This window comes from Macaca nemestrina, chromosome 2, assembly GCF_043159975.1.
Source record: "Macaca nemestrina isolate mMacNem1 chromosome 2, mMacNem.hap1, whole genome shotgun sequence".
NCBI lineage: Eukaryota > Metazoa > Chordata > Mammalia > Primates > Cercopithecidae > Macaca > Macaca nemestrina.
In genome coordinates this window covers 33,141,146-33,168,287 of record NC_092126.1, presented here as the reverse complement: position 1 = coordinate 33,168,287, position 27,142 = coordinate 33,141,146, and the positions used below count along the sequence as shown (strand labels likewise).

Here is a 27,142-nt window from a genome sequence, read left to right as displayed (position 1 = left end):
ATCATTAGAGTGAACAGGCAACCTAGAGAATGGGAGAAAATTTTTGCAATCTACCCATCTGACAAAGGTCTAATATCCAGAATTTACAAGGAACTTAAATATATTTACAAGAAAAAAACAAAAAACCCCATCAAAAAATGAGGAAAGAATATGAAGAGACACTTCTCAAAAGAAGACATTTATGCAGCTAAGAAACATATGAAAAGAAGCTGAACATCCTTGATCATTAGACAAATGCAAATCAAAACCACAATGAGATACCATTTCATGCCAGTCAGAATGGCGATTATTAAAAAGTCAGGGAACAATAGATGCTGGCAAGGCTGTGGAGAAATAAGAATGCTTTTACACTCTTGGTAGGAATGTAAATTAATTCAACCATTGTGAAAGACAGCATGGCAATTCCTCAGGGATCTAGAATCAGAAATACATTTGAGCCAGCAACCCCATTACTGCGTGTATATCCAAAGGAATATAAATCATTTAACAAGAAAGAGTCATGCACACATATGTTATTGCAGCACTATTTACAATAGCAAAGACATGGAACCAACCCAAATGCCCTCAATGATAGACTGGATAAAGAAAATGTGGTACATATACACATGGAATACTATGCAGGCATAAAAAGGAATGAGATAATGTCCTTTGCAGGGACATGGATGAAGCTGGAAGCCATCATCCCCAGCAAACTAACACAGGAAGAGAAAACCAAACACCGCATGTTCTCACTCATAATTGGGAGTTGAACCTTGAGATCACATGGACCGTGAGAGGGGAACAACACATACCAGAGTTGTTGAGGGGTAGGGGTTGAGGCGAGGAAACCTAGAGGATGGGTCAATATGTGCAGCAAACTACCATGGCACATGTACACCTATGTAACAAATCTGCATGTTCTGCACATGTATCCTGTTTTTGTTTTTGTTTTTTTAGAAGAAATAAAGAAAAAAAAAGGTAAGGCAAACTATTTCAGAGCAGACTTGCCAAAAGAAATAATAATGCCAAAAACAAGAGATACAAGGGATATGAGGTGAATTTCACAGAAAAATAAAAATGGGCAATAAACATATGAAAAAATGCTTAACCTCACACAGGAATATAATCAAAACAACAAGATACTCTTATTTACCTACCCAATTGGCAAACATTTAAAAAGCTCAATAGGTAAAATCCAGTATGGGTATGTGGGGAAACAGACACTCTCAGACATCAAGGGTAGCAGCTCTATGCCTTCAGAGTTGAAGCAGTGAGGACTTGATGAAGAGGTTTGGAAGGAGGGAGTTGAGAGAGGGGAACAGAGAGGAGGATGTCCTGAGTGGAGAAGAGTGCAAGGCAGGGAAGAATAAAGAATGACTAAAGGGAGCACTGCTCAAGGCGTGATATGCAGTCAGAATGACTGTGTGGGGTTATTATCTGGTAAGAGCAGAGTGATGAGAACCAGATAGCTTCCTCGGTCACCTTCTCTGTAGCCATGATGCAAATTTAAAATGATTTGTTAGCTAGAGTGACTGGAGGCTCTTTCTCACTGGGGATTCTGAGGGCTTTGGCACAGTTCTATCTGAAGGATTAAATTTGATGTCTTATTCAGATTTCTTGTATTCTGGAATTTTATGCAACTCTCAAAGTGAAATGTCACTTATTTTCCCCAGAGAGAAAAATTAAGGAGGCAGAAAAATTTCAAAAAGAAAAACTGAAAACCACAGGACTTTGACTTCCTGCAATCCTTTTTGTCAGAATCTGTTGTAACTCTCTGTGGCTCCTATTTCCAAAAAATGCTTGGATGTGTTAGGAACAGATTGATTCTCTCCATGTTATAGAGAGATTCTTTCTCTTTATATGGTAGAAATTGTACATTTTTTATAAAAATAGACCTTTACAATCTCTTGAAGGACATGATGGCTTTACACAGCTCCAGAAGAATGTATTTTACGGATAATCTGAATATATTGAAAAGTTGTAGAACAGATGAAGAGGTTTTTAAGTTTCTTAGGAGGAAGGGAAGGGGAGCATTGATCCCTTGAGAATCTGTGGATCCAAAAGTGACAGGACCTCTTTTGGGAAAAATGTTCATATACATCAAATGTTTTGCACGACCATAGGGGTCCAAAGATCCCCTGAACTTCTTCCATCACTGGTTAAGGCCAGCTGTTCTGTGAGCTACAGCAAGCAGATAACAAATCTGAGAAACACCAGAGCAGTAGAGGGCTGGTAGAGCACCACGTTCATGGCCCTTTATATCACGTAGACTTAAGTTGGAATCTCAATTTAGTCACTTAGTAGTGGTATATAGTTAAGTCATTAGTAATCCTCTGGGTCTCAGTTGCCTTTTTATTTTATTTTATTTTATTTTTGACAGAGTCTCTCTCTGTTGCCAGGCTGGAGTATAGTGGCGCCATCTTGGCTCACCACAACCTCCAACTCCCTGGTTCAAGTGAGTCTCCTGCCTCAGTCTCCTGAGTAGCTGGGATTACAGGCACGCACCACCATGCCCAGTTAATTTTTGTATTTTTAGTAGAGATGAAGTTTCACCGTGTTGGCCAGGATGGTCTCGATCTCCTGACCTCATGATTTGCCCACCTTGGCCTCCCAAAGTTCTGGGATTACAGGCATGAGCCACCGCTCCCGGCCCTGGTTTCCTCATTTTTAACATGGAGATGACAGCTGCATTGACCTCTGAGGGCTGTGAGAATGTGTGAATACGTACGGAAAGCTCTAGGGACAGTGCCTGGCGTACAGCAGGAACTGAGCAAATGTGGTTGCTGTTATCATTGACTGTTGTTATTATTCAGGATTGAATTTCACAGACACTGAAAACAATTTAGCTGTGAAAACTGTAAGGGAGTTTTCAAGAGGCCACATATATTCCTTGACTCTCTACCACTCCCATCCTGCCCTAGCACAATACCACTATCTTAAAAATAAAGAAGTTGCCAAGAGAAATTCTTACCCCAAAAGCTTCAAGGAAAACTCTCTCATCAAAAGCAAAGACTGTTGGACTGATATCCAGGGCACTGAACTCCATGGTGGCCGTGATGATGGACGACCTACCGGCCATTTGACCATTGCTAAAAAACACAGCAACTCTCCTCATGTTGGCTTCTGCATATGTCCGTTTGAACACGTTGCGGGCCACAAACCTCATTGCATTACCAACATCTCGGGGCTCTGTGGTGTCTTGATATTTTATTTGGGAAAGCTGCTGGAGGAGTTGCTTCTTCCTATTGTAGTCAGACCAACGGATGAGATAGCTGGTGTCTGAGTTGTAGGAAACCACGGCAACTCTTGCTCCCACAAGACAATTATTTTCCCTGATGTTAAGGTCATTGACAATGGAAGTGATGATGTCCCGTGTTTTATTAAAGCTCTCTTCTGTGACATCATAGGAATTGTCCAGAGCAAATACTAACTCTGTTGGATATACCGGACATTTTTCTAGAAAAAAGAAAAGCAGAAGTATTAAGTTATTTCACTGGATCAAAATCCTTTCCCTTACCCTTTACTCCAATGAAGTGGGTTCATACAGAGGCACAGCAAGTGCTTCATCCAGCTCTAGAACAAGAGGTACCCACAGACAAAGAAAGGAAAGAAATCTGGTCTGCAAACTTGAAGCTGTCACATAAATGCAGAGCATGAATATTTGGCTATATAATGCTCAGACTTCACAGCCCGCTATCATATCAGTCAGCTGTGTAAAATGAAATTGCTGGGAGTTCTTGGGCTGATGGAACTGTTCTGTGTCCTGACCACGGTAGTGGTTACATGAATCTATGCATGTGGTAAAACTGAACACATACACAGAGAAATGAATTTTACTGTGTGTAAAATTTTAAAATGAATAAAATGAAATTATAGCTGATTGGGGATGTTGAAAATCTGTTCTCCCCCAAAATCTTCCAAAATAATCTATTAATTATAAAGATAGTTGTAAGATTTCCATCCACTTTTGCAACAAATATTTGAGTACCTACCACATGAAATGCAGTATAACATTCACTGTGAAATACATGCAAAGGTGAACCAAGTGCAGCATTGCCCTGGAGGAACTTGTATTGGCAAGTATCATTATACTATAAGGTATAGAGTAAAGATTATTCTTAATGACGATTCAGAGGATAAAGAGGCTGTTTCCAAAAAGGGGCTATCTCAGGGGCTTCAGGAAAGCTGGCTTTCAATGAAGACCAGGGTGGCAAGAGGAAGGAAGCAACATGAACCAATGAAGGTTCTCCACAACCAGAGGAGAATTTTGCAATAAGCTCTTACAAAAATGGGGCTATCTGCCATTCCCAGCTCGATACTCATGTCTTATGATGACTGAACTTTAGAATTTCACAGAAAATCTGTCCTATGTATCCTATGTATCAAACCTCGCTTTTCAATGTCCTTGTTAAAGTCTGAACACAGGAAAAGAAAAATGATTTTTCTTTTAATAAGCACTTCCATCTGCTCAGGCTGTTCTACTATCCCCAATCTGGCTAACTCCCAAAGCATATTACACTCAAAATATCCCATATCCCAACCACTGTTCTTGGTAATAAAAATAGGGAAGTATTGATTTAGAGAAATGTTTTGAATCAAAGAATTTTACGGTGAAGAAATTTCAGTAATTTTAAAATATGAAAGCTGATAATGAACAATAGAATAAGAAAAATGAAAGATACATTTAATTCAAATCCATAAAGTTGTATTGAGCACTTACTGTGTGCAAGGTATATTTTTGCAGAATTAAGGTGAATAGTTCCAAACCTGCACCACACTTAAAGACCCTGAGGGTCTACATCAGCAGGCCTCTAGGAGACCAGGAGGTTTTGAAATTGACATAGCCACTGGCTCCAGTGGCCTTGCCATCCAAGGGCTCTAAGGCGCGGTGCAGCCCCGAATCTGTGGAAGATCATCCACAGCCGTGGGCAGGAAAGGTTTACAAGTAGTGGGCACTCAGTGAGATGACAGGTATGAGCGTGGGCCAGAGGGAGGAAAGGACACATCTTACACCCAAAAAGCCAGTGTCAAGGGCATCAGCGGCAGACAGAGCAGCAGAATGTGGATTAGTCAGAGAGCCACGTTTACTGAATCCCCCAGCAGCACACGGCCGGCTCTGGGGAGAAAGTGAGTTGTAAACTGTGGTAGGTCCCAGGCTTGGGGCTGGGATTCAGTCACCATTTCATAATCAGGTCAGTCATGACACTGACAACTATAGTCATAATCAAAAGAAAGAACTGTCTGCATAGAAGGAAGAAGTCCTGTTTCCCACGGGGGTGAGGGCTTCTTTCAGACTAGTCTTGTTGGAATGCAGTAATGATCTCAGCAGGGAAGAGTATGGTAAGAATACTCACCTTTCCAGCAAGCTGTGAAAAGGAGAGAGGGAAAAGTTTGTTATGTTTTTGGAACAAGACTACAAATAGTTCAAAATACATCATTTTAACAAAGCTGAAAATGTGATTTGAGTCTAACTGCAAATGAGGCTAATTCTTGACAGGAAGCCAAGGTTAAAGTATTGAGGAAGATGTCAACAGAATTTTATTAATTTGTGAGCCTTCCTAACCTTTTCCATTTTTAAACCACAGCCAGCAGACTTTAGCAGAATTTTGGTTGAAACTGAAACACTGATCACTCGTCTTAGAAGCAAAAATAGATGAGCCTCTGATTAAATGGCAAGATAGCTGAAATTCAATTTGTTTTGTCTCTCATCTTATAGCCTTCTGAGAGTCATTCAGCAACGCAAGGCTAAAATATGGGTTCTTATTTTCTTCCCTGATGAATATCTTGGGAGCCTTTATTTTCCCGTACAACCATGGGGGGATTTCCAAGTGAATTTTGTCTTTGATAAAAAGCACAGCTCCTCTGTTTGAGTGATCTCCACATCCAGAAGAAGAAAGAGAAAACCCCAAGGGTTTCTCCTGAGCAAAACACCATCTGGTTTCTCTGATTTACTCTGTAAAACTGAGAGGAATCAGGGCAAGTATTGATACATCTTTAAGAAACCACAGGTCTAACAATTTCCATGTTCATTTCACTCTATTCCTAGGAAGCAAATGAGTCACTCCAATATAATAAAAGATATTATTAACACTGGCAACACACCAGCCTTCTGTCTTGCTGTCATGCAGTAGTGGTCCCCTGCCATCCACCCTGTGAACACCTCTTGTTTGTCTTAACCCCACGGCAACTGGGACGCTAACTGCCATCAGACAGCACACATAACCCACAGCCTCCTTTGCATCTGGAGGCTCAACACAGACCCCTTTTTCCTGTACTTCCACTTGTTCACTTCAAACACAGCTCCAAGGCTACAAGCACAGGCTCTAGAAGCAGAAACACCTGCTGGGTTTGAGTCTGGTAGAGCTGGGTGACTTAGGGGAAAATTACTTAAATTCTTTTGAGCAATTTCCTTTAAGTTGATTTTTCCTAAAATTCTTTATTTATGTATCTCCCTCCAAAATGCTAATCACTTGGGCTCTTCTGTTTTATTCTCAACCACCCCCTTTCTCTCTTAATTTTCCCCAGCCTCCTAGACACCTTCTTTTATTCTCCAAAGAAGGTCTCAGCCTGGCCCTCACCCCTGTGTGTCACAGAGCTGCTACTGGACTGAGGAGCAAATGATGTTAGATGAGAAACCTTGGAAATGTCAGCTATTAAGTGAGGCCATTTAGATCAGCTCTAACGGCCTGTTGCCTGCATCTTTATCTCCAGTCTGCATCCTGGAGTTCTGTGTTATCCAATCAGTGCCCTGTGTGGTTATAGAACTTGCCTACTCTTCTCTGACCTCCTGTTTTATGGGCTAACTCCTTTTATTCTATGTTGGAAAACTTCTCTCTTCAAATTCCAAACCCTCCAAGGCTGGTCCTCACCTCCCCAGCCCCTTCCACCTAACTTTGGTCTTCTTTGGGAAGATATCATTTGATTTTACTGAGAAGACTGGCAACTTCTTGAGGAAGGTTGATCCCACATTCGTTTCTCCTACAATGGTTCTTCCCTTTTTCTCTCCCTGTAGTCCCAGTCCCTAGTTCTCATCTCCTCCTGTGTACTGAACAGCCTTTCCTGCTATCTCCTCCCTTTGAATCTCCTCTCCATTGCCTCCTTCCTCTTGCCTCCTTTCAAGCTGCCCACATTTGGCAGGACTCTCACATCTCTGGAATGCCATTTTTCTGTACCTTGGCCCCACTCTTTTTGCCAAGAAACAGAAACCTCTTGAGATTCTGTTTCTGACTCTCTAGTTTTACATTTTGAGAAACCTCATCCATCCATGTGTTTTTAAGGACCACTAGCAGTGAATGATTTCAACATCTGAGTCTCCTTCCCTCACCTTTACAAAAGCCCCATTTCACTGGGGTCAATCATTTCATGTAGGGCCTACACAACATTCCTCTACCTCCAAAATATGTAAACTCACCATCTTCTCCAACCAATTGATTTCCCTTCACAATTCCTCCTCTGCTTACTCATCCTTGGTGACACTCAGCCTCTCCTCTGCTAGCCTGACAGTTATTCTAAACCTGCTTTTTTGCTGTTCTTTCCTTGCCATATACTTGCAATGACAACATTTTTATCTAGTCTCCTTCAGTAAAGTCTCTGATTTTCCCCTTTTACATTCTTCTGATTATGATTATTTAAAAACCACAATGGAAACATAATGAAGAAAGACAGATCTCCTAAAATTCTATCTCCTTGAACACAGTAAATCATTGTTTTTCTACTATTGCTTCTAGTACTTGTTTCTATGTATGTATTTACCTACATGCAAAAATAATGAGGATTCAATTTCATTTTATAATATTTAATGCCTGTATTTTTCAAAGTTTGATTGTCTTCATAAAAACTATATTTGGTTAATATTTTCTCAGAAGATGATATATTGTAACCTAATTTTTCTATAAGTGTAAACAATCTAAATGTATAATCACTTTGCTTTAGTAAATAATATTCCACCAATCATATTTACCTTTTTTTTTTCTTGCTTTTGCTGTATTTCCTTGGGACAAATTTTCAGAAATGATATCACTAGGCTTTTCTACCTTATTTTTCCTTCTTTATAACCAAAGACAACCTCTTTATGTCAACTCCTGCTTTATTCCTTTTCTGAAACCATTTTCTGCCACTCTCACTTTCCCATAGCTGGATTCAGTTACCCCTATGCAAACATCCTTTATTAACTGAGTAACTGACCGACTAGTCCCAAACCCCCATGATCATCCCTGTAACGCCATGCCCTCCCAGTCCTTTTGCTCATAACTGTTACACGAATGTGAGTTAATTCACACACCTTTTGGGTTTTTCTCTAATTTGCCCATATGCATGTTTTCTTTTGATGTCTGCATTGCCCCCATGAGCGAAGGCACTTTTACTTATACCCCCTTTCCTCTCTCCTTTAATGTGTGATGTTCTACAGTAAGCACTCCAGGCAAACTTGTTACAGAGGCTTCCCACCAGTGAACTCAGTCTGCTGATCTCACATACTCACACTGCATACAATCCTAAGTGCCTCACCAACCACTGATGGATGCTCTCATTCCATAACAGATACTCACGACTACGTTCCCGTAAAAACCGGATCAGATCACATTGCTGTAAATGTTGAAAAAAGAGAGAGAAAAGAAACATGAGTACAGTGACCTTTGAGTAGCTGTGTTTATTTCCCAGTGAACTTGTTGAGTTTTCTTTCGTGAATAAGGAGATACATACAGAATATACAGGCTGCCCTGCCATGCCTTTAATGCCCTAGGAAAAACAAAAACAGAGCAAGTTAGTGGTATGCCAACTGAAGTCTTTAGTAATAAAACAAGAGAAAACAAAAATCTTTCTTAAAAGCACAGCTGGTAGAGAGTAGTTAAAATATTCCTGAACCCAGTGGATTAATTGCCATGTATTTTCTCTACTCACATCGAGGGTGTAAATTTTTTGTTTCAGTGTTAGATCAGGTAAGCTAATGTCTACCAAAGTTAATGAAATTATTTTTCTTCAGTGATAAGAAGAAATAAAGGTATTTCTTAAAGATATCTGTACTAAAGATGTAATACTTAGAGGAAGGCATTTCTCATAAGAATACTTAAAATTATAAACAGCATACTTTCCAAAGGGCAGTGCCAAGGAGAGTAATTTATTGGAATTCAGAGGAACAGTTATATTACACATCAAGAGTGTAAAACACAGGAAATAAGAAACAGCCTCTACATATGAGAAAGACCCAAAGACAATTACACAGCAGAATACACAGCAAAATAAACATTACATAAAAGAAGAGTTACAGAAGTGTAACTAAATCATTACAATAAGCTCATAAATGCCAAGAGATTATGGACCAAAGCAAAACAAATAATTTGGTGAGATGAATCAAGGAAGACATCCTGAAGGCAGTCAGTCTTTCTTGGCAGCTTGAGCTTTTCTCTTTGCTCCTTCTTACTTCCATTAATTAGGATCAGGCTTCTCCTTGGCTGTGATTCTTAATATACTTGCATATATAGGTTCCCTTGGGCAACTAATGAATGCCTGCATGCTCACTTAAAAAAAAAAAAAGCGTGATTCATGCTTACACTTGTACAATTTCATCGAGTCCCTCAGAGGTTCAACCAGGGATGTCGGCGTAAGAACCTCTGTCCTAAATGACAACTGGGTCACTTCTCCATTGGCCCATCCATCCAATAAACAGTTAAAGGTCTGCTGAATGTCTACGTGGCCTATTGTGGATTGCTGGAGTTAACCAGAACTGTTGTGGCATCCCTAATTGTACCCATTGGGACATACTAACTTTCTAACTCAAATCAGGAAATTATTCATCCACAAAAACACGTAGTGTCATTCTTACTTTTACAAGTTGCGGCAGACAACAGAAAATAATGCATGACTATTTAAACAGAGAGATAAACAGTTTCTGGCTAATAAACAGAGTAGGCAGTCCACATTTTCCAGAGAATCAGAACCATGGAGAGGATGTCCTGAAAGAGCGAGCCCTTGAATAACTTTGAGCAAGTTCTTAAGCAGAGGCTGAGGATCAAGAGCCTGAGACAAGCCAAATTCCAGTCCAGACTAGCTGGGCCAAGCACAAGACCAGGAAGATGTGGGTGTCCCCAGATGAGAGCCCCAGAATCTGAGGAGATAAATCCAGAACAGACCAGATCGGCCCAGAGACTACATTCTCACTCACGTGACTAGGAATATTCACGCATTGCCTAATGCCAAAAAAGTAAATATTGTATCAGAGTATCCTTAAAGTTAGCTGATTGTCATTCTAACATGGATTCAGTTGTCCACAAAACCATTCATATTTTTTGTTTTTATAATAAAGTCCCAAGTTCAAGAACCTCTTCAAGTAATCAGAAAAAACTCACAATGCACAAAACAAGATAAGCAGCTTATCCATTCCTTACACAATGCTGCCTGGGCCTCCGCCACAAAACATAGGTGCTCGCAATATTTAATTCTCACCTGACTGTGCTTGTTAGGAGAGACAGACGTGTAATTAAACCATTACAACAACCTGGGAGGCACTAAAATAGAGAGATGGCTATTTCGTCACTGGGAGAGATGCCTGACTCTGCCTGGGAACGCTTCCAGAGGTGCCATTTTTCTTTAATGGAATCATAGGGGGAAGTTGCGCCTATATTTCCAAATCTCTCTAAAGTCTAAATTTTGAGGATAGGAAGGCAACAATCGTGGTTTTGGTAAACTCCATCAACCTGGAGTTAATACTGGAGTTAACCAATATTAACTATTTACATTGTACTTTATATATTTTATTTACTATTAATTATTTTGCAATGTAATATTACTATTTGTAAACCTTACAGTTTACAAAGAGTATTCACATTTGATTATCTGATCCTCACAGCTACCTTTTGAAGTAGTTAGGATGGAATATGTCATCCCCTCATTTTACAAATAAACTGAAGGACCCAGTGACTGGGTCATACAGCTAGTAAAAAGCAGAATCTGGACTTAAATCCAGTGCATTTGACTTTAAATGTTATGCCCTTTCCATGGAACATACTGGAAACTACTATATCCTACTTAGTTCTTATGGGTACACTTACTCTCTGTCCAGGAGGGCCTGGGAGTCCTTGAGATCCCTCTTCACCTCTCAAGCCTACAGTGAGCTGCAGATAGGAATATATCAATACATTAGTTTCAACATTGTCTATCTACGGGGACTACTTCAGTTTCTATAAGACTTTCTAATTAAAAAAAATATTTTAAAAAGACAGCAGCTATTAATTGAAGTCAGGTAAATTGCTTGTGATATAAACAATGTATTTTTAATGACTAGTAAACATCCATTTCCCTCCTAGCCTCTTTAATAGTGATATACTTTGTTCCGGCACTGGCTGTGCATTTCTATCTTAATTAGCCATAAATTGGGATTGGTGCTAATAGGAAAAGCAATATATGAGGGCACACAGAGATCTAATAAGAAAACTCACATCTGTAAAAGATCAAATAAGAAAAATGATTCCCTACACACATAAGAGGACATGAGTGGGTTATGTCATTCTCATACCTCAAAGTGATGGATATGAATACTAATGAAATTTATCCAGCCAGATGGAAAGTATCCATTGAGTTGCATCTTTATTCACACTGATGGTGACCACTGATATGGCACTCAAACTTTCAAATGAAAGACTGCTTGTCTCAGCATTTTGCTTCTAAGTAAGTAAGCATAATATTCTACTCTTCACTTTGCTAATTAGAAGATCTCAATAGCCTTCCTCAAAACAGCCATATGACCTTGTGATGTATAGTGGAATTGTCAGAAACCCTCAGGGACACAGTGGGAAGGACATCTTCCCACCGTCACCTTCATTTCCACTCACAGCGTTAATATGCCAGGATTTAATATGCACCTTAGAAAAGACTGGAAGGCATTGACATTTCTTGGAACAGCAAGTTATCAGTTTGTAAATCTTTAAAATAGTTCTGATTTATTGAACCATAAACTTTTAGAGCTGAATGTGACCTTACATATCACTAAGTTCAATTCTTATGTTACAGAAATAGAGACCCTGAAAAGATGTGTTGAAGGTCACAGCTAGCAAGTGGCATTTCAGATGCCCTCGAGTTGAATCAATAATCCCACATTTATTATTACAACATAAAAGCCAAAGTCTGCCAAAGGAATATTTATCATTTCTGGAATTATAGGCTACTTACTGCTAGTCCCCTAAATCCTTTGGGTCCAGGTCCCCCAGGAATTCCAGGATCACCAATATCACCCTGAAGATTCAGATATAAAAAGTTAAGATGTTGAAGTATTTGCTATGAAAGAATTTTAAAAACTCTCTGAACTCAAAATTAATTGATATTATGACAATTATATATTGATGAAGGCCAATGCAATATTTAATGTCATCTTTTCCTGTCATTTGGAACTAAGTCATTGGTACACTTATTCTTCAAACTATTTTTAATTTTCTAATAATATAAATATTTACATCTACATATCAATTCAGTGGTTCATCCAGTTACTAAAAATATCCAAAGAAAATGCTTGAAAACCCAGAAAAACATTTGGAGTATTGGCTATGTGAAATAATAAATAATGAATTACTTTATAAATTCATAAAACATTTATGAAAAAGTTGAAGGTGAAAATAATATATTCTGATTTTTAAAAATTTTGACAGTTATTTATCAATATGCTTATTTCACATTTATCAGTAAGTTGAATTATGCTAATTTTCTCCCTTTATCAGTAAATTGGAAAATTGATCCTCTACAATGAGGGCTTTCTTCCTAATGGTTATTTATATTGTCCCTTTTGCACCCTTTTGTACTTAAGAATCTCTTTTGGTAATCAATTCACTAAAAACAGTTTTAAGAGGATTCAACAGTTGACAGTTTTCCTATACTTTATTTGATTAATTAGATATTCTATTTTTAACTCATATTTTATATTTTAATATAAGCATCACTTATATAGAAGACATTGTTCTGGACATTTTTTTTTTTCAAAAGGGAGATCTTTTTACAGAATTCCAGTGTATAAAACAGACCTAACTTCAGCTACTCGGGTTGAGATGAAAGGTATGTCTATTTCTACAGCATGAAGATGGATTTCAATCTGGCAGGCAATGAGGAATTCTTGAAGATGTTTGAGTAGGAAAGTTGCATAATTTGGCTATGCTTTGGAAAAATCAAGGGACAGTAGTGTTTGGAATTAACTGAATCAGGGAGAAGATGGAAGTAGGAACCCAATTAGAAGGATATTGTAATCTTTCTCGTGAGAGAAAATAAAGAGCACAATAATGAAGAACAAATAGCAACAACCAAAGCCAAGAATATTGAATGAAATCACCAAGGCAGAAAATCAAGAAGAGAAGAGAGTACTGAACTTGAAAGGATACCCGGAGGTAGGCTTTCAAGGCAGAGGCATCAGGCAATGATGGACAGAACAATCTTTTCCAATGTAAAGATTCATAGGGGTTAAATATGGTTCTTTCCTCAGGAAGCCCAAGGAAAACAACTGTCCTGGGTTTCTCCTTATTGCTCCCATTTCATTCAGACCTACAGGTTTATCTCAGTTCTCAAGTAGAAGGTTAAGATCACGGTAATTTCAAAACGTCATGCATACAATACCTTCTGCCCCACATCTCCAGGGAATCCTCTTGGGCCCTATAATTTTCAGCACAGAACAAAAATACATCAACATAACACTTCTGCAGTATGATCATTTCTTCTTGTATTATTTAGTTTGATTCATCAATTAATAAAAATAATTGCTTTCCATATTTACCTTTATTCCTTTTCGTCCCATCTGACCATAGCCTGGGATGCCAGAATCTCCCTGTGTAAACACACCAATTTATTTCAATTTCTCAAAAGTGGAAATTAATTTTAATCTATACTGGGGAGATTACAGTGTCAAAAGAGAAGCACTGGGGACTTCCATGCAGAAGGGGCCTAACTGGTGAACATTGAACCTTGTGTTGCTGTGTTTTCCTCACTCCCTGATATGTTCCCTGTACTTCTTTGACCAGTTCCATTCTGTAAACATTGCAGGAAGCAAAGGAGTGGTCATTCGGGACTTGTGGAGTCAGTGGCAGTTTCTTGCCTAGAAAATTAGGAGCTGATCCAAACAATATAGCTGAGGAACTCTCTGGAGAAGGATTATAAATAGTCAATAGACATACAGAAAAAATGTTCGTCCTCACTGGTAACAAAACAATGCAAATTTGACCCTGCAATGAGATCGTATTTTTGTCAATGGTAAAGATGGAAAAAAGTGACAATACCTGTTGTTGTGGATGCCCTAAAACAAACACTCTTCTAAAATAGCACGTGGATCCACATACTGTTTGAATTTTCCTAAGGGCACTTTATAATGGAGTGCAAAGCCTTTATGAAACATGTACATATTCTTTGATCCAGCTATGCTACTTTAGAAATCTCTACGTAGAAATTCATTATGGCTTTGTCCAAAATTTTAGTTAGGTACATGAATGTTCATTGCTGTGTTGTTTATCACAGTGAAAAACTGAAAGCAAGCTAAATAACCATTAACATGATATTGGTCAAATAAATGAATGTACATGCATTTAGTAGAATATTTTGAAGCTACTAAAAGTGATGTTGAGGGAAAAATGTAATGACATGAAAATATGCTCACAATACGTTGTTTAGAGTGATTTTTAAAAATTTCCAGGATAATGATAAATAGCTCAAAATGATGGATTATAAGTAATCTTTCTTTCTTTCCTATCTTTTATTCTGGGTAAATTTTCTTTCCTTCTCTCTCTTCCCTTCCCCTCGTTCCTTCCTCTCTTCCTTCCTTCCTTCTTTCTTCCTTTACTTTTAGATTCATGTTTTCAAATTAGATCACATAAAAAGACAATTTTTAAGACTTGCTGGACCATTCTACAAGCATTTAATTTTATGGATAGAAAATGCAATGAAGGAAGATTGAAAGCCTTTATGGAAGCAAAGGATTGTGGGTGTAGCCATAAGTCAAAAACTTGCTGTGCCCTAATCACTTGTTCTCTGGCTCCTTATGTTTATTTGCCATATTTTTTCTTCTTTTTTTTTTTTGCAATTTTCAAATATGCGATATATTGTTATTAACTGTGGTCACCATGATATACACTAGATCTCTTGAACTTACTCCTTCTTTCTAATTGAAATTTTATATACTTTGACCAACATCTCCCCAGTTACCACCTCTGGTAACTACCATTTTAATTCTCTGTTTCTATGATTTTGACTTTTTTTACGTTTCACCTATAAGTGAGATCTTGTCGTATTTAACTTTCCATGCCTGGTTTATTTCATTTCACATAATGTCCTCTGGATTCACCCATGTTGTCACAAATGACCAGATTTTCTTCTTTTTAAAGGCTGAATAATATTCCATTATGCATACATACCACATTTTCTTTATCCATTCATTCATTGATGGATACTTAGGTTGAGTCCATATTTTCTTGGCTATTGTGAATAATGTTTGTGCTTGGTAAATTTTCTATGATATCTATGTATAGCATTTGTAATAAACATTAATTTTTTAAAAATGAAATAACTGTTCCTATACTGGCTGCTCCATGAGCTGAGATCTTGTTACAGCCAAAGCCATTAGGACAGAGTGCAGGCCTAAAAATGCAATGCCCCATTTCGTAGCCCTGTTCCTCTATCTCTCATTGTCACCCTAGACTTTTGCAAGAAGGGAGCAGAAATGGGCGGTGTTGTTTTTCAAAGGATATGCATCTATGTGGCCACGCTGGTTGTTAAGGTATTGAAATGCCCTGTTCTAACTCATCCATTATCCTCTCTGCCTACCCCCCTTCTCCTGCTTGCTGTTCTCCTTCACATTGACAGACTGTCTATGGAATGAGAGCTTTAGCAGGTGGGAGAAATGTTCACACACCTTCCTAGATGCTGAGATACCTTCCATGCCCTCCACACTTGAGCTGATGGTGTCAACCCCTTCTCTTTACCTTGGAACTGAATACTCAGATCTGGGGAGGGGAGGGACTTCAAAACTTCATACCTGTCTTCCTCGCTGCCCAGTTTGCCCCACTGGCCCTGGATCTCCAAGAAGTCCAGGCTCTCCCTAGTAAGTGGGACAAGAAGAGCTTCAGATCAGTAAAATCAAACCTGGTTCCTACCATCAAACCTGGTTCTGTCCACTCGATGAGAAGACTCAAAGTTCTCAGTGAGGGGTCAGTGCTCACTAAGGGGATGAGAGTAGGGCACAAATTATAGTTTTTCCATAGCTAGCAGAAGATGCCTAGCACAGCCCAGAGCTGGACTGATGTGCTGCTTTTCCAGTGTTATAAAAGGACTGAAGGAAAAGGCAAAGAGTAGAAAATTGACTCCAGGGAAAGTTGACTCATTTGCTGACGCACTTGCCTATCCAACAATTACTTATTGAACTGCAAAATAAACACATTAGGGGTGGTCCTGCCCTCACCTGGCTGGAAAGAGAAATAATTAGACAGGCAATTATCATATTGTGAGATAAGGTTCAAGGTGCTATGGGAGCAAACAGAAGAGTAGTCTAAGTCAGATTTGGTGGGCCTGAGGAGGCTGCCGAAAGGCAAGGAGCAGAGAAGCTGAGGACTGAAGGATGAGTTGTATGTCAGGGGACTGGGCAAGGAAGGGGTGAGAGTGATCCAGGAAGAGGGAAGGCATTAGTGAGAGGCCTGAGGCAGGCACACAGGAGGGAGGTAAGCAGTGAAACCTTAGAATGAAATGGGGCAAATAGCAAGGACCGTGTAAATGACTCCCTACCTTATTGACAAAAAACTGCATATGTTTAAGGTGTAAACATGATTTCATATACATACATGTTGTAAAATGATTGCCACAGTTAAGTTAGGTAATGTGTCTATTGTCTTATCTTGTTACCACTTTTCCTTTTTTATTTTTGCTTTATGTTGAGAGCATTTAAGATCTACTCTCTTAGCAAAATTTCGAGTATACGATACTGTATTGTTAACCATAGTCACCATGTTATACATTAGCTCCCCAGAATTTACTTATGTTGTAACTACCTTAAAGTTTGGATATTTTCGTGGAGGCCATGGGAAAGCCAAGACCCATGATACAATTTGCTGGGCTCAGTGTAAAAGGAAAACTCAGGTCCTTTGCTTAAAAAATGAGATTCAAGACCATGACAGCAGAGCATTAAACTCAGCAGGGGGTTCTTCTCAGCAAGGCCACCTGTGTGGCTGCACAGGTCACAGGACCTTGGAAAGGGGGCCATTGAAAGGTTTTAAACAGGGGAGTCAGATTCTGATGAGGTCAATAGTTTGCTCTCTGACAGTCCCCAACAGAGCCACCTCAGAGACAGTTGTGGTTTGAGAACTGCATGCACTAACGGATTTGAGTTCTGACACCACCCATCCTCCACTCAACTCAGCAACCACATGCATTCTTGAATTCAGGAAATCAGGGAGTGAAAGAGATCTTTTAGAGTTGTTTCTGATGGGTGAGATCACTCTCTCCTAGGGAAACAGCAGCTTGATGGAGAGGTCAGCAGTTGGAAACTCTTTGCTCAATGGAAGGAAGAGAACACATTAGCAGAATGCTGGTGACTTGCTGATGGTGCTTGGATTCAATTATGTGAGGAATTAACATGAAAATCTGGAAGAAAATTGAGGTACTTTTGTACTTGAAATCCATAACAAATAACATTTACTTTTTTCAAGAAGGAATTCATGTCCTCTGCAGGGACATTGATGAAGCTGGAAGCCATCATTCTCAGCACACACACACAGGAACAGAACAAACACTGCATGTTCTCACTCATAAGTGGGAGTTCAACAATGGGAACACATAGACACAGGGAGGGAAACATCACACACTAGGGTCTGTCAGGGTGTGGGGGGCAAGGGGAGGGAGAGCATTAGGACAAATACCTAATGCATATGGGGCTTAAAACCTAGATGACGGGTTAATGGGGGCAGCAAACCACCATGGCATGTGTATACCTATGTAACAAACCTGCCTGTTCTGCACATGTATCCCAGAACTTAAAGTATAATTTAAAAAAAGAAAATATCACACTGTACCTCATACATACATGCAATTATTAATTATCCATTAAATCTAAAATATGTTTTTTAAAAGAATTAAAAAACGGAAATAATATTTACTTTTTTCCCCAAAAGTCCAGGTCTTCCAGTGCTCCCTTTGGCTCCCATTAGCCCAGGAGAACCCTGAAAAAAATATTAGAGACTAAAAAGTTGGCACCATAGTAATTCCTAGAAAGCCCATTAGAAACACTTCACTTTCCTTCATGGTATTCCCAACGACTCCTTGATGCAGCCTTAACAAAAGATCCAGCCACTCAGGAGGAGAGAGGCAGATGGCAGGGCTGAACCAGATGACTCAGGTCCCAGTCCTAGTTAGAGGACCACATGTTTTAATCTGCAGGGACATCACTAGTCCATATGGGGCTTAGTGAGAAAAAGAAAAGGCACCCTTGAGTCAACACATGCTATTTTCAAATGTGGGGAAATTGTCATAATGCACTCATTATTTTAGAACAAGACACTTTGCTGCCACCTTTGTGCACCGTACCACATGCGTATACATAACGGCATGTGGGATATGTTTCAGCTTTCCAATAAAAAAATGGGCAGAAGTGTCTTTTGCACACATATTATCCGAAAGATAACTGACCACACATGCTAGGAATATAGAAATATGGGTATCCCTTGCCTTGTGAACTCTCGCTGTCTGAGCAGAACTGAATAGATTTAGAACATTTTTCCTATGAATCCTTCGCCATCCAAACTATTATTTCTCAGGAAAAAAACAGATTCAGATAATGAATTCAAGAGGTGAATGTAGGAATCAAGTAGTTTTGAGTAGCGAGGGATCTTCGTACAGTCAATTTTAAATATCTGTAGTGAAGGGAGATATATGTGCATGGCACGTATAAATTTTAAAAGTTAGAAAAAGCAGAATAATGTATCAGTTTTTGGAGGAAATGTTATGATTGGGCAATATTTGTATTCTTCCAAATGCTTTCTTTAGGCTGATGAAATGGATCTGTGCTTTCAGAGTAAAACCCCAGTGAAGGAGAAAGAGGAGTGCTTTAGCTATGTATGAGGAATCTGAACTGCGCTAAAATTTTGCCCCAGATAATACAGAAATGAAATAATGTATATGTAAATAATACAAAAAAATTATATGTGAAGATTGTTTTGCAGTAAGAGGAAAATAATTGTTGAGAGTCATTGAGCCTAATGTCTCTGTCACTTACCTGAGGTCCTTTGTGCCCCTGGCTTCCTTTTTCTCCTTTCCTGCCAGGATTTCCCTGTGACCCCTTTAGTGGTAATAAAGGAAATATAATGCAATGATGTCAATGAAAGCTTACTTCTCAGTGTTTCTTTTGAAACATCCTGCAGAAAAGCAATGATCCAACCCTTCCCACAGCCTTTTAACCCTGAGATTAAGCATGTGTTAAGAGTAATTGAGGACAGGCCCAGTGGACTCAGTGGTCCAGATCTTTTTAAGGAATTCCCTGCCTGGATATAAGACCTTCATCCCTCTCCTACAGAGGAAATAAAAATAGGCCAAAGCAGGAAATGAAACCTATAAGAAAAGGAAGTAAGATGCAAACAACAGTCAGATGAATTCCTTTAAAGGGACGGGTTACCTGAGCCAAAGCCCTTATCAATGTGTAAAATAGAGAGTAAAGTTGTTTCAAGTTAGCACAAAAGGGTATCTTAGCAGCAGACCCTGATCAGAAGAATCAAAGTCTATTTTTCTGCCATATTTGCCATCAAACACATTGTTCTCATGTGGTTCTCTCATATAGAAGCAAAAACGTTTCTTCCTATTGAAGTATCAGCTGTGAAACGGCCCTGGGCTGCCCAGGAGCCACCAGGTGAGCCTTGATTCACTGTCTCAATGTCAAAGGGACGCTTGGATGTCTGAGGTATCTGAAGTACCTGTCATTCCCACCCCCACATCCACTCCAAAGCCTGGGAATGGATCTAGACTGGTCCCATCCCTACCCAATCTAGAGAAACTGCTAGCTCATGGTTTGGTTCAGGGACCCCAGAACCACTCAAGAGAATCCCAAATTCCAGTTTGGTCCTAATATCTGAACTTTCTAGAAAAAAAAAAATGAATTCCTGGGAAGACCTTAGAATAGGCACAGCTACACAGGCCCTTCCATACAAGTCCAGGCTTAAGTTGGGCTTCATGTAAAGTGGGCTTCATAAGATGACTAAACAACAATGTGTTACAAAGCTACTCTGCAGAATGACCACAGCTTCCCCTTCTGGCATGGAGGGAAGCAAGACTACGATGCTCTGACTTCCGATGCTCATATTACTAATGATATGACCATGAAAGATGCAAATGGCTCACAGAAAGCCCTATCAGTCATATTTCAGAAATACTGATACCCCTGTAGAGTTAGCTTTAGGCAAGTCAAGTAGCAGTTTCCAACTTCCAACTAATTTTCCTTTGTAGGAGCCTGTGTATGCAGGACTCCAGCTATGGAAAATCAATTTGTTGATCCTGGTGTTCATTACTAATGTAATATGAAGGTATTAATCATTCATTATTACTAACATGAAGACACAATACCAGGTGAGCACAAGAGCACATCTTTCCTCTACAAAGGCTTATTAGTGACCTGCAAATAATGAATCAAGTTTGATGGAACAAAATCATCCCCCACCCCATGATGGGGAATGCAAAATAGGGCAGGGGGCAGATTCTCAGTTATTTATTTTTATACAGAAATACCTGCCTTCTTCCCATCAGAATAACTTTACAGCATTTGTCAATATTTACAAAATATTCCAACACACCTGTGGGCCTTGTAATCCTTCAGCTCCCAATGTGCCTGTAGGTCCAGGATTTCCTGGTTCTCCCTGATGAACAAGAATTTCCAGTGTCAAGATTTTCTACACATTGTTTCCATATAGATTTTCTCTTTATAGTATGTACATCAGAAATTGGTATTATTTTGTCGACTCATGGCTCACCCTCTACTTGGCCTAGGATTTTACTGTTCTAGACTGTCTAAGGAATGAAAATAAACTTGTTTCTTATTCCAATAAGGAATTTTTCCCTCTTGAAGCTGATTCCCAAAGCACATGAAGAGCAGTCAAACACACAATATTCGGAATTGTACAGGTTCTGCCTGTCTACCAGGTATCTATCAGGCAGGCTTTTCCTTAGGACTGTTCTGTTCCTGGGAGCTGCAGTGATCATTGGGTCAGTGGGGATAACGTCCAGTACTGGGCACTTCCTCTACCCTTGTCAAATGCTTACTGATTTGATTCCCAGCACCACCTACATGGGAGAAATGTCCTTGGTCCCATCAACTACAGAGAACAGGAAGTAAAGGTTACATACTGAGACACCTTGGAGTCCCCTTCGACCTTCTCTTCCCTGGGACAGAAAAGGCAAAATGTTAGTATGTGGATCTCTGAATGGAGGGGTTCCTTGAGGCAAATCAGCCTCTTTCATTCTCTGATTGACATAAGTAATGAGCAGCTCATAGAAACAGTTTCCCTGAGGTGTTTTCCATAGACAAGCTTTCACACTGGGCACTTAATTACAGACTAACATTCGGAGGATTGATTGCAAACCAATCTAAAAGTCATTACAGACCCAGTTCCAGTCTGACAGCCTCTAACAATTATCCAGGAGGCTGTTTAGAGAATCAAATCATCCTGAAGATCCTGTCTTCTGTATTTCCATCTCCAGCAAATTCCAAAAGGCACTGTCTGCTAATCAGAGCTTTCCCATGGGAGAAGAGCTGTGGTACATCCCTTTCTCTCTGTCATGGGCCCATGATTGTATCTTGGGAGAAGGTAAAAAATTTCTAGATTTAGTGTCTCATATGGGCCTGCTGGGGCTAGTCTCTATATAAATTCTACAAGAAATAAATGGCTGATGGGGTCTGCTCAACTATGGTGATCCAAATGTCCAAATGGCTACCACTGGATTCAAGAGAGGACAAAAAAGCCTGGCTGATCCCTGAAGCCCAAATCTCTGTCTGTGCCTATCCAGAAGCAAGTTCACGTTGCCAGCTCAGGCCCTCTACCTAGTGGTTGTCACACAGTCTCCTTTCCAGAGGGTAGCCAAATGGGAAAAGGATTCAGGCCCCAGATCCTAACTTCCTTATCCCTAAACAGCAAGAATAAGATTTGCACCCTCATATCACCCCCTCAACCCCTGTCCTTGCTTCTTTGAGAGAGCTGTGGAACATCTTGACCACCAATTCACTTAGTGTTGTGATAAACAACTATGATTACTTTAGGTACAAAGCAAGTATTTTTTTTTAAATTCTATTTCTTCCTTCATTTATTCAGAAAGGTAGCCATGGAAATTATTTCAGAACTGCTGTTTTCTTTCAACTGCCCACCTTCTGAAGGTCCTTAGAATAAACTACCAGATCAAGTGTCAGCTCCACCAGGTTGGCTAGTGCTTACAGTGATTCCATTGAGGTTCTGCCCCTTGATTCAAGGGACTTTTTGCTTTTAAGATGCAAATCCTCTTTGAAAGAAGTTACCCATTGAAACTTTTCAGCTGTTTGTACCCAGAATCAATCTCCAAAGCTCTTGACATAAAAAAGCAGAGAAGAGACAGTAAACAAAGATTGAGGCTACGGTTCCCATGACATCACAATTCTGTCTTCATTAAAAAGCAAGGATAAAATAATGTGTATTCTGTGTAACAGACTGTATGCACAATGGTTATAGATATGTCCTTAAAAGTCAGGCAGACTTGAGCTCAGTTTTGTTCTTTAAAGCCTGTGTGGCAAAGGGAAATTGCCCAATAAACCTCACCCAGTGTGGTTAACAGCCCAGACTCTGGAGGGAGACAGATTGAATTCAAATCCCAGCTGTGCCACTTACTAGCTCTTTCTTGATTTTTTTCATTTGTAAAAAATGGATATAATAATAGTATCTACCTCACAGGTATGTTATGAGGATTAAATGAATTAATATTTGAATGTGATCTGAGCAAGACCTGGCGCAAAATAGATGCTATAGAAGTATTCTTTGTGGATGGCAGGCAAAAAGTATAGGGCCTGGAATGTGGATTCCAGTGTGGTTTTCAGTGTGTGGATCCACTGTTTTGGCAACAACGGGTAAAACAATTAATTTACATAAGTTGAAATTCTGTCACATAGAAGGCAATGTCTTGGATTGGCTTATGTTGTTTAAAATTTATCATCCACTTAAGATGCTCCCACCCTCACAGAGAATTCTATTCTGCGTCGGAAAGTTGGGGGAGAGGGGAGAAAACCTGATGTTGTTTTATATCAATGTTACCTTGTTTAATTCAGAAGAAAAGAAGAATGACTTAAAAGTAATTGGCTGGTTTGTCCATGATTTATTGCCTACACCATTCCTGGCATCTCTTTTTTTAAAGTGCCTGATTGATGTATCAGTTATAAAGCTATTTTAAACTAAAAGTATTTCCTCTTAAACCAACAAAAATACACACTTATCTTTAAAATTTATAGCATTTAGCTCATCTTGCTGCTCTACTGTTTCCTCTTATTACATTTTAATTCTCTCATGTGAAGAAAATGGCAAAGTCCCAAAGATTTTACCAGAAGCTTTGGGAAGCCTAACCCCTTCCAACTCCAGCTCTTCTCCTTCAAGAACTGTGGTTCAAGATAAACAAAGGCAAGTGGTATAAAAACACATTTCTTCACCATCTATCCCAGAGAGAAGGGCAATCAGCCACAGCCTTCAAAATAATGAGAAGATTCGAAATTTGTACTAGAAAAGAAATCCAAGCATTTTCAATTCCTTCTTGAACAAAACTCAGAGCCAAATCTAGGACTTTGTCCATTATTCTCTTTTAATGATGTCCATGCTGAGCGCATGAGAGAGGAGTTTTTAATACATTATAAATATCACTTCTAGCTTCAGTAGTCCACAGAAAGAAAGGCTATTTCTTGGTTGTTCCTTTTAAAAAGATAGAGAAGTCCAATGTCTCCGTTTTTTGCTGTGACAGGCTTGATATAACATGCGATGCTGTAAAGTTATGCCAGCACCTCAAGGTTGCCACTTGACCCTAATTGCCAGTGCTTTGGTCCATTCAGGAAGAATTTATTCATGAGTCCTCTTTCTCATTGGCAACATGTAAAGAGAAAGTATATTTACCTAGTTCATAATATTCTTATGTAAGCTACCAAAGGAGAGCTTTTGTGTTAAAATCATTGGCTCTCTTCAAAGACATCCCAAAACACCTGGAAGGTGGAAAGGGAAAGGCCGACTATATTTCAGTGTTTCTCAACCAGGGGTGATTTTGCCTCTCAAGTCCACCACTACTATACCCACCACAGATATCTGACAATATTTACAGACATTTTTGAATGTCACCAGTGGGCAGTGGGGAGGGGTGGTGCTGCTGATACTAGTGGGTAGAGACCAGGGATGCTGCAAAACATCTGGCAATGCATAGCATAGCCATTCACAAGAAATAATTATCTGGCCCCAAATTTCAACAGTGTCAAGAGGGAGAAGCCCTGAAAAATATTTCAGCCCTGAGTCAGTCAACTCTGTGCAACAAATATTCTGAATGCCTCTGTCATCTTCAAGTGGTAAGGAGGGGAAATAAATGTCCATAGAAATACTTACCCTGCTTCCTGTGGAACTAGGACTGCCTTGCACCCCTTTCTGTCCAGTTCTACCCTAAAAATATAATAATTCCCTCAAGATCAAAAGGCAAAAATTCTGAATAAATCATAAAGGCATCAGCATCAAAACCTCAAGCACTATTAAAATGGCAGAATAAACATGTCATACTGTGATCATTCTGCATATTAACAGTCAGTTATACATGTCCTTTAAAGAAGAAAAAAGCATAGCAACATGCACTGCTACTACATTTTCCCAAATAATATCACTTGCCAGAAACTTCATAATTTTGCTCATAAAAGTGTACCCTACTACAAATATGCATACCAAAAAATAAAGGTCTTTTAAATGTGGTCTTAAGAGCATTTGTTCAATTACAGAAAGGTTACATATCTTACTAAATTTACTTGGATCAATAACAGAATTAATCAACTCATAGATAAAATAGATCAAATTACTTGTCTTCCTTGTTCTCCTTTGGAGCCCTTTTGTCCTTTGATGTTACTGTTTTGTCCTGGATTACCCTAGAGAAAGATTTTTAAAAGTAGTTTAGAATCCAGAAATACCAGCTTTTTCTCCAAAATGGTATGATGTTCAAGTACTAAGCTAATTTGGATCAAGGTATAAGAGGTGTGAGAAAATTTTTCACATTTGAAACTTGCAGGATTTTGGAAAAAAAAATAAAAGCAGTACTTCCTCAAGTTTGAAGATTTGGCAGTAATAAATAATTAAAAGAGTTCTTGCTACATTGAGATTTTCCCTTTTCTATGATGGCAGCTTCACTGGTGCACTGGTTCAAACATTCTTAGGCTATTCCCTCAAGGGTGTAAAAAGATTCCCCTGTAACTGAGTCTGCAAATAGTGAATCTGTAGGTCTGCAAGATTAGAAGTCCAATAAATAAAGCTATGGAAATGTTCTCCCAAAGGAAGCAGAAAGTCTCAACGTACCATAAGGACTCAGAAGATGGCCCTAACCCAGATAAGACGCAAACAGACTTTTCCCAAAGCCTCAGCCAACACCTATCACCTCTACTCCTAAGACAAGCATGTGCCTACAGGGTAGCAGGAAACACAAAGGGAAAGGAGATAGGAACTGTGGAGCAAGTATAAAATTCAGGGCCAGTTGGGCCCTGAAAACTTACTGGATCTCCTGGGAAGCCCTTCTCTCCATACTGCCCAGGAGCACCTCTGGAACCTGGGCTGCCCTGAAAAAAATGAAACAAATTTCTGAGTTAGCTTGTAAGAGGTTTGTATAATGGTGTTAAATGTGAAGTTTTGTGTGTAGGGTGGTTAATCAGATAAAATGCTCTTTGTCCTTCATCACAGTCAGATTCCCTTAGATTTCTCAAGCAGTACTAAGTCCAGTTTTAAGCCTATGGTCAGGATTATTTGTACTGAGGCTCAGAAACTGGTAAACTTCTCATGGTCTAACATAGCACTGTCCAATAGGAGTTTCTGCAGTGATGAAAATGTTCTATATCTGCATTCATCGATATGGTAGCCATTAGCCATATGTGGCTATTAAGCACTTAAAATGTAATCAATGCCACTAAAAAGCTTAATTTCTTAATTAATTAAAATTTAACTTTAAATAATCACATGTGGTTAGTGGCTATGATATTGGACATCCTAGCCAGTCTAACATCTTCTAACATTTGTAATTAAATTGCCCACTGGAAACTTCCATAAGGATGTTCTATTGGGGGAACCAGCCCCCAATATTTCAACGTACGTTCTTTTCTATTTTCCCTAAGTGTTGGCTGGTCTGATAAAGAAGGGGAAAGAATACAAAAGAGAGAAATTTTAAAGCTGGGTGTCCGGGGTGACATCACATGTTGGCAGGTTCCATGATGCCCCCTGAGCAGCAAAACCAGCAAGTTTTTATTAGGGGTTTCAAAAGGGGAGGGGTGTACGAATAGGGAGTGGGTCACAGAGACCACATGCTTCAAAGGCAATAAAATATCATGAGGGCAAAGAGGCAGAGCGAGATCACAAGGCCAGGGTGAAACTAGAATTACTGATGAAGATCCATGTCCTGCTGGGCACACAATGTCATTGATAAACATCTTAACAGGAAACGGGGTTTGCAAGCAGACAACCGATCTGACTAGAATACGCCAGGCTGGAATTTCCTAATCCTAGGAAGCCTGGGGACGCTACAGGAGACGAGGGCATATTTCATCCCTTATCTACAACTCCATACGACAGACACTCCCAGAGCGGCCATTTTAGAGACCTCCCCCTGGGAATGCATTCGTTTTCCCAGGGTTATTCCTTGCTGAGAAAATAATTCAGTGATATTTCTCCTATTCGCTTTCTGAAAGAAGAGAAACATGACTCTCTTCTGTCCAGCCCCACAGGCAGTCAGACTTCATGGTTATTTCCCTTGTTCCCTGAAAATAGCTGTTATCCTGTTCATTTCAAGGTGCTCATTTCATATTGTTCAAACACACATGCTTTACAAACAATTTGTGCAGATAATGCAATCATCACAGGGTCCTGAGGCAACATACATCCTCAGCTTACAAAGATGATGGGATTAAGAGATCAAAGTAAAGATAGTCATAAGAAATTATAAGAGTATT

General features: G+C 39.4%; 1 protein-coding gene across 1 annotated transcript in view; it reads right to left on the bottom strand.

Moving 5' to 3' along the window:
- Nucleotides 1-27,142, bottom strand: part of LOC105490396 (collagen type VI alpha 5 chain) — a 122,852-nt gene that overhangs the window by 32,800 nt on the left and 62,910 nt on the right. Inside the window, exons 18-33 of the mRNA XM_011755944.3 lie at nucleotides 25,700-25,762; nucleotides 25,016-25,081; nucleotides 24,558-24,611; nucleotides 21,310-21,345; nucleotides 20,760-20,822; nucleotides 19,196-19,258; nucleotides 18,081-18,143; nucleotides 15,971-16,033; nucleotides 13,724-13,774; nucleotides 13,567-13,602; nucleotides 12,142-12,204; nucleotides 11,025-11,087; nucleotides 8,680-8,715; nucleotides 8,526-8,562; nucleotides 5,334-5,345; nucleotides 2,951-3,435 (exon numbers count right to left, since the gene is read on the bottom strand). Of these exons, the coding sequence (XP_011754246.2) occupies nucleotides 2,951-3,435; nucleotides 5,334-5,345; nucleotides 8,526-8,562; nucleotides 8,680-8,715; nucleotides 11,025-11,087; nucleotides 12,142-12,204; nucleotides 13,567-13,602; nucleotides 13,724-13,774; nucleotides 15,971-16,033; nucleotides 18,081-18,143; nucleotides 19,196-19,258; nucleotides 20,760-20,822; nucleotides 21,310-21,345; nucleotides 24,558-24,611; nucleotides 25,016-25,081; nucleotides 25,700-25,762 (1,254 nt within the window). The remainder of the gene's footprint in view (nucleotides 1-2,950; nucleotides 3,436-5,333; nucleotides 5,346-8,525; nucleotides 8,563-8,679; nucleotides 8,716-11,024; nucleotides 11,088-12,141; nucleotides 12,205-13,566; nucleotides 13,603-13,723; nucleotides 13,775-15,970; nucleotides 16,034-18,080; nucleotides 18,144-19,195; nucleotides 19,259-20,759; nucleotides 20,823-21,309; nucleotides 21,346-24,557; nucleotides 24,612-25,015; nucleotides 25,082-25,699; nucleotides 25,763-27,142) is intronic.